This window comes from Oenanthe melanoleuca, chromosome 25, assembly GCF_029582105.1.
Source record: "Oenanthe melanoleuca isolate GR-GAL-2019-014 chromosome 25, OMel1.0, whole genome shotgun sequence".
Taxonomy (NCBI): domain Eukaryota; kingdom Metazoa; phylum Chordata; class Aves; order Passeriformes; family Muscicapidae; genus Oenanthe; species Oenanthe melanoleuca.
Genome location: NC_079358.1, coordinates 1146855 through 1154250, shown reverse-complemented (window position 1 = coordinate 1154250; position 7396 = coordinate 1146855). Strand labels below are relative to the sequence as shown.

General features: G+C 48.0%; 1 protein-coding gene across 2 annotated transcripts; it reads left to right on the top strand.

The window, feature by feature from the left end:
• Positions 1-711: 711 nt before the first annotated feature.
• RIT1 (Ras like without CAAX 1) lies at positions 712-6073 on the top strand. 2 transcript variants are annotated; one of them, XM_056510899.1, is made up of 5 exons: positions 712-881; positions 1874-1930; positions 2880-2953; positions 3355-3546; positions 5131-6073. In XM_056510899.1, the coding sequence occupies exons 1-5, from the start codon at positions 785-787 to the stop codon at positions 5359-5361; spliced, it is 651 nt and encodes a 216-aa protein (XP_056366874.1). In that variant the 5' UTR covers positions 712-784; the 3' UTR covers positions 5362-6073. The 2 variants fall into 2 exon arrangements, with proteins under 2 accessions (XP_056366874.1, XP_056366875.1); XM_056510900.1 differs by having other exon boundaries at positions 793-881; positions 1822-1930.
• Positions 6074-7396: the final 1323 nt, after the last annotated feature.

Genomic DNA, 7396 nt, shown 5'->3' with positions numbered 1-7396 from the left:
CTGGGAGGGGGGTCTGGGCTTGGGGGAGTTCCTGGGGATGGGGTCACAGGTCCAGGAGCTGACAGAATCCCCAAGATCCAGATTAACATGAATACTTAAGTCTGAAATGAAGCACAACACTAAAGAAAGGAAAATACACGATTCAATCATTTGTTTAAATCCCCCTGTTATAAATATTATTATTATGTTTCTAAATAAGTTGCATCTACTGACAGCTTGCAAAACAAGGTTTTCACACAGCCCAACAGATCCTGCAAAATCAGGTTTCCTGCCTTTGTGTAATCAATTGCAGCCTATTCCTGAGACCAGATTTCCTGACTTCTGCCATTCCTTGTCTACCAAGAGCAGATGTTTATCTGTGGGATTGACAAATTGTCTAGAGACTCACATCATCCAGCGATCACACAGACCATCACTGCTCACCTGGCAAAATTATGCCAACAAAAAAATAATTATAGATGACTACAAGGAAACCATGCTATAAAAGGGAGCTGCAAACCAAAGTTGGGTGGAGCGTGGCTGTGACCCCTCTGCCTCCCCAGCGCAGCTTGCTCTGTCTATATAAAATAAAGCAATCTAAATGTTGCTAATTTTGTTTTTCATTTATCATACCGTCTGTGTATCCCGCCGAGTCCCGTCGCGTTCCCGTCCCGTCCCCGCTGTCCCGGTGTGTCCCCTCCGAGCCGCCGTCGGGCGCCGCCCCTGCGCTCAGCCCGGGCGGGCGCTGTGGCGGAGGAGCCGCCGCCATTTCGGTGTCGCTGCGAGCGGGGCCGGGGCAGCGGCGATGGATGCCGGAGCCCGGCCGGGCGGTGGCGGTGCCCCGGGGCAATCCCGGGAGTACAAACTGGTGATGCTGGGAGCGGGAGGCGTCGGCAAGAGCGGTGAGTGCGGGGCGGCGGGGGCCGGGCCGGGGGAGCGGCGGGGGCTCGGCCTGAGGGGTTCGGCCTGAAGGGTTCGGCTGGGCTCGGCCTGAGGGGTTCGGCCTGAGGGGTTTGGCCTGAAGGGTTCGGCTCGGCTCGGCCTGAGGGGTTTGGCCTGAAGGATTCGGCTCGGCTCGGTCTGAGGGGCTCGGCCTGAGGGGTTCGGCCTGAAGGGTTCGGCTCGGCCCGAGGGGCTGGGCTCGGCTCGGCTCGGTCTGAGGGGCTCGGCCTGAGGGGTTCGGCCTGAAGGGCTCGGCTCGGCTCGGCTCGGCTCGGCCTGAGGGGCTCGGCCCGGCCCGGCCCGAGGGGCTCGGCTCGGCTCGGCGGCGGCCGGGGGGGAGCCGCGTTCCCTGACCAAAACCCCGTTCCCTGACCAAACCTCGTCCTTTGACCAAAGCCTCATTCTCTCATCCTATTCTCTGCCCAACACCCCGTTCCCTCGCCAAAACCCTGTTCCCTCACCAAAGCCCCGTTCTCTTACCAGACCCCCTTCCCTGACCAAATCCCGTTCTCTGATAAAAGCCCCATTCCCTGACCAAACTCCATTCCCTAACCGAAGCCCCGTTCTCTGACCAAACCCGGTTCCCTGACCAAACCCCATTCACTGCCCAAAATCCCATTCTTTGACCAAAGCTCCATTCCTTGACCAAACCCTGTTCCCTGACCAAACCGCATTCCTTGATCAAACCCCAATTACTGACCAAAGCCCCATCCCCTGACCAAACCCCATTCTTTGACCAAGCCCCATTCTCTGATCAAAGCCCCATTATCTGTCCAAACCCCATTCTCTGATCAAAGCCCCTGACCAAACCCCATTCTCTGACCAAACCCCATTCCCTGGCCAAAGCCCTGTTCCCTGCCCAAACCCTGTTCTCTGACCAAACCCCATTCTTTGATCAAGGCCCCTGCCCAAACCCCACGAGCTGAGCTTGTTCCCTGATTTCTTCTTCCAGCCATGACCATGCAGTTCATCAGCCACCGGTTCCCAGAGGACCACGATCCCACCATTGGTGAGGAAAATCTCTTTTCTGCTCATTCATTCCGTTGGCAGGTGAAGCTGTTACAGCACATTGCTTTAAAGTATTCAATTCAGAGATATCTGTAAATCTGGCTGTAGATGTGAATCCTGAGTTTCAGCTCCTCAGACATTTTCCCATCCATCCATTCAGGGCATGCCCTGTCTCTGTCTGTGTGTTGGCAGACAGGGATTGAAATTGCTGCTGAGCCATTTTTAGTTTTCTATTCACAAAATCCAGACTTTGTGCTGTGATCAGCTCTTTGCTGTTCACTTGTCAGGCCAAATTGTTCTGTGTGTTTGAGAAATTGGGAGGGATGAAAGTGCTCAACAACTCACTGTGGTGCTGTAGAACTTCAGCAGCATCTCCAGGAGAAACCTGAACCAGCAGTTACCTAGTGGAAGGAAAAGTGGAGGGAAAAAAAGCCAAATTCTTGCTGAGAACGGGTTCTTAAAGTGTGGGAGTGCTGACTGAGAGGGACAGTTTGTGTATTTATATATTTATAGACAAATTGTTTTAATATGGTGTTTATAATAATATTACATACTTAATTATTATGTTTACATGTATAATTAAGTCTACATATATAATATGTAACACACACATATATATATATATTTATATATAACACTTAGTATATTTTATTGTCTAAAAAGTCATTTATTGGTGACCAGTTTTTCCCTTGAATCACAGATCTTTTCTGGCTTTGAAAAAAACAAAATGTTACTCCTTTGTGTTTTCCACCAAGGTGACCAAAATGAATTTCTGGGCTCAGGAACAGGGCGTGATTTTTGCACGTAAACTGTTAAATCACAGCAGAAAAATTAGAAATTTAATTTAATTTAAACAAAGCTCAGACTGAGGCTCCTATGAGGGTGTAGTATTTGTGAGCTGATGAGTGTTGTGCTTGTATCCCAACCTTTGTGATGTCCTGAACCCACAGAGGATGCCTATAAAATCCGGATCCGCATCGATGATGAACCTGCCAACCTGGATATTTTGGATACAGCAGGACAGGTGTGTGAGTAATCACAAGTGAATTGAGAGCATGTGAAGCAGCCAGCCTGTAATGACCAGCTGTAGGGACAGAAATCCTGCAGGAAGGATTTGATTTTATTGCATAAAATACTGCATTGCTCTGGTTTGTTCCAGTCTGGGGGGGTTTGAGTGTTCTCATTTCTCATGAGCATCGTGTTGCTGGTGATATCTGGCTCAGGCTGTGGCTCTGGTGAACCAGCAGCACCTGTGGGCTGTGAAATTTGTCAGTGGGGTTTGTGTGCCAAAGGAACCCAAACACATCCTGGTTTGTGGGGCAACCACGCTGGTACCCATATATTTACACAGCCAAAAAAAAAACCAAAACTTGTAAAACCACCAAGTCATCATGTAGAAGTGAAAAACCCACTGTGTATTTGCAGGCAGAGTTCACAGCCATGAGGGATCAGTACATGAGGGCTGGAGAGGGTTTCATCATCTGCTACTCCATCACGGACCGGCGCAGCTTCCACGAGGTGCGCGAGTTCAAGCAGCTCATTTACCGCGTGCGCCGCACCGACGACACCCCCGTGGTGCTGGTGGGCAACAAGTCTGACCTGACCCAGCTGCGCCAGGTAAGGCAGGGCAGCCTCTGCCAGGGCTGGGAGATGCTCTCACACAAGAGGGGGTTCTTCCTTTCTTTGTGCTGAGTTGCACACCAGTAGCAGCAGAAACAAAATCTTCGAGTTCAGTTTTGTTTTATTTTGAATTCTTGATTTGTTGGTAGATGTGAGGCTGGATGTGCATGGGCAGCAGGAACAGGGCATTCTGCTCCTCTGCTCCACTCCAGCCCTGGGGCCCAGCACAGGAAAGAGCTGGAGCTGCTGGAGAGAGTCCAGAGGAGGCTCCAGGATGATCAGAGGGAGCTGGGATTGTTCAGCCTGGACCTAACTATGGCCTTCCAGGACCTGAGGGAGCTACGAGAAAGATAGAGAGAGAATTTACAGTGCCAGGAGAAGGGGGAATGGTTTCCCACTGTCACAGGGCAGGGTTAGATGGGATACTGGGAAGAAATTCCTCCCTGTGAGGGTGGTGAGGCCCTGGCACAGGGTGCCCAGAGAATTTGTGTCTGCCCCATCCCTGGAGTGTTCAAGGCCAGGTTGGATGGGGCTTGAAGCAAGAAAGCTTTAGAAATGTTTTCTTTTTGGGAAGTAGTGAGACAAAGACAACAGCTCTGGACAAGGAGAAGCTTCCTTTACTCACCAAACTACCAGGGCTGAGGGCTGCTTATAGGTTTAGGTCAAAAAAAGGAACATTCTTTGTTCTGTGGATGTCCAGAGAGTCTCTTGCATTACCAGAGAAGTGATGAGTGAAAGCAGAACAGAGAAACCTTTGGAGCTGGGTGGAAACAACCCTTGGGACAGAGGGACAGCGAGCAAAATAGGGAAAGGCAAAGGAATGAACTCCTGGGGTTTGGTTTCCTGATGTCCTGGTTTAGAGGACAGGTGGCTGCCAGTAAAGGCAGGAGCTTCTCTTTGAAATGGAGAATGTAAACCCCCTCCCTCCAAATTATTGTAATTTGGAAATTAAGGGGCTCTCAGGCAAAGATATGGGAATTAGGAATAACAGTTCTGTACTAGGAAAATTAAAATAGAAATACAGTATTACAAAGAACAATCCCAAACCCTGCCAGAGTCAGAATCCAAGCTGACACCCGTCAGTCAGTCAGGGTGTTGGCACAGTCCCATTCAATGGTGGCTGCATCCTCCTGCAGGGGCAGATGTGGTTCAGCTGGAGAAGGTGCAGTTTTCCTCTGAAGTCTGGGGATGATGTAGAAAGGTTCAGTTTTCCTCTGGAATCCAGTGATGTCCAAAATGTCAGTTTTTATCTGGGTAGGAAAGGCTTGGCTCCTCCCCTGGCTGGAGCATCTCCCAGTGGGATGATGGAATTTTATCAGTCATGCCCTGGGACTCACTGGCCATTAACAGGAGATATCTCCTGGAGGGAGGATGGGCTGTGGGAAGATAAAGATGATTGCCCAGCTGGTTTAAAGATGGCCCATTAGCAGGAGATATCTCCTGAAAAAAAAAAAATGAAGATGATTGCCCCAGCTGCCCATTAACAGGAGATATCTCCCACGGAGATAAGGAATCATTAGCTCACCTGGCTCAACAGCTGGTGACAGAACCCACCTGAGCAGGCTGTGCACTTCCCTCCAGGTGTCCAAGGAGGAGGGCTCAGCCCTGGCACGAGAGTTCAGCTGCCCCTTCTTCGAGACCTCGGCCGCCTTCCGCTACTACATCGACGACGTGTTCCACGCGCTGGTGCGCGAGATCCGCCGCAAGGAGAGGGAGGCTGTCATGGCCCTGGAGAGGAAATCCAAGCCCAAAAGCAACATCTGGAAAAGACTCAAATCCCCCTTTCGTAGAAAGAAGGATTCAGTCACTTGAAGAAAAAAAGAATTCTGCCAAGCCAGGACAAAAGCTGTGACCCTCGGCCAGGATGTGGCACCTGAGAGGGAATGTGGAACTCTGCCAGTTGTTTTTGTTTAGAACCGTGTTGCCTTCGTTCTGGGGGTTGAACTTCAAGCCCAGTTGTATTTTGTTGTTGTTTTTTACTGGACCCAGGTGATGGGTTCATGACCCTGCACTTTGGAGTGTTTGTCCTTGGAAGCTGAACTGGAGTTCAGCCTCTCTCTCAATCAGTTTTCTCAGTTGTTTGCACGAGAGGATTTTGCTTTTTTTGAGAGAGGTGATCACAAAGTGACTTCATGTGCCCTCATGGAATAAATTCCTTTCCAAGGAAAACTGAGGTGGAATACTTGTGTACAAGTTGATCCCAGTGATCAGCAGTGCTGTAGGTGGGATGGAAACAAACCAGTTGACCAGAAACCAACCAGATTTTACAGCAGTTTTGGCATCAGGTGCCTGGTGCTCCTCTGGATTTTGCTGTTTAACAACAGGACAGGTCACAGCTGGGTGACTCAGATGTTCTCTGAACCAAGTGCCTGGAATCCTTCAGTGTGAGAGTGGAAAGAGCTGATTTCACTTAAGTGATCACTTAAGTGATTTTCCTGTGCCATCCAAACTGAAAACCCAGTGTAAAAGGATTGGAAAAACAGTGAAGATAAAAATAAAATACATATATATATATATATATATATATGTAAAAAAACCTCCTTATTACCCAAAATAAGACTGGAAATCCTGTGCCTGATGGTTTGAAGAATATTTTCTTTGTGGAAGATTTAAAGAAATGAGAAGTGTGGCAAGGGCTGCATTTTCCATTTGCTTTGTGATGAGCTGAGCACTGAAATTGGTTTCCATTTCTCATCTCCTGCTACACAGAATCCAAAACTGGCTTGGAAAAGGCTGAGGAGAATTCAGATTATTCAGAATTTCAGACTCTTCCACATTCCTGTGTGAGTTTGTTCCTTCAGCCATCACTGATGTTCTCATTGTTGGATTAAAAGCTGATTAAAACTCAGATAAAAACACCACCTGGGAATTATTTTCACCCCAAAATTTCTGAATTCTGTGCCTTACCTGAGTCCTGCAGTGCAGTTTTGGTGTTTCCCAATGCCTTTGCTGAGCCTCTTGCTTCTAGAATTCATAGAGCAAAACAGCAGCCAGCACTTTTTTTTTTTTTTTTTTTTTTAATTTTTACACAGTGTTATTCAAAGAGTTTTATTTTTTGCCATGTATAAATTTGTACACAGAACAATTGTTTTATTTGACACAATATATATAATTTTGAATACAAACCTTTGGTTTTGGATGTGTCAGTCTGTTCTGGGGTTGTTCAGCCTGGGAGTGCTGAAGGAGGAAAGTTCAGGAATTAATAAAATGAACCCTGGAGATTCTAAAAATCAGAATTCTTATGATTCTATTGAAGAAACACTAGAACTAGCCATAGAAATACAGAAAATTTAATAGAATAAACTCTAGAAATAACCACAGAAATATAGAAAATTCAATAAAATAAACCCTGGAGATACTAAAAATCAGAATTCTTACGAATTCAATCTAAATCTCTCCTTCTCCTCCTGCTGTTCCTGTTTTTGGGAGCAGATCCCAAATCCCCTCCTGTCAGGGAATTGTTCAGAACCACAAATTCCCTCTGAGCCTCCTTTTCTCCCCTGGGGGCTCTGCAGGGTCTTTTTTTGGTTTTATTTTTTTTTTGGATTCTTTCCAATATTCAACAAAAACCGAGTCCCCTCGGGGGGCCCCTCGCTCAGAGCCCGGATCCAGCTGTTGCATCTCAATGAGGATGGAGAAGGGACCCTCGGGGGTTTTTTGGGATCCTTTTTGTGAATCCTGCTCCGAAAAAAAGGCGAAAAAAAGGCGGTGACTCAGATCTGCCATCGCCCTGGCAACGCCGGGGAATGAGATAAGGCAGAAAATCCGAGCTGGAGGAGGAGAAACCCGACTGTGCCAAAACCCAGCACAGGCAGGGAAGGTGGGAAAAAAATCAGGGCTGAGCTTC

Bases quoted from the DNA above. Each gene is read 5' to 3' on its own strand.
- RIT1 (XM_056510899.1), top strand. From the start codon at position 785: ATGGATGCCGGAGCCCGGCCGGGCGGTGGCGGTGCCCCGGGGCAATCC. The intron at 882-1,873 runs GTGAGTGCGGGG...TTCTTCTTCCAG, and splicing joins GGGAGGCGTCGGCAAGAGCG to CCATGACCATGCAGTTCATC. The intron at 1,931-2,879 runs GTGAGGAAAATC...CTGAACCCACAG, and splicing joins GGACCACGATCCCACCATTG to AGGATGCCTATAAAATCCGG.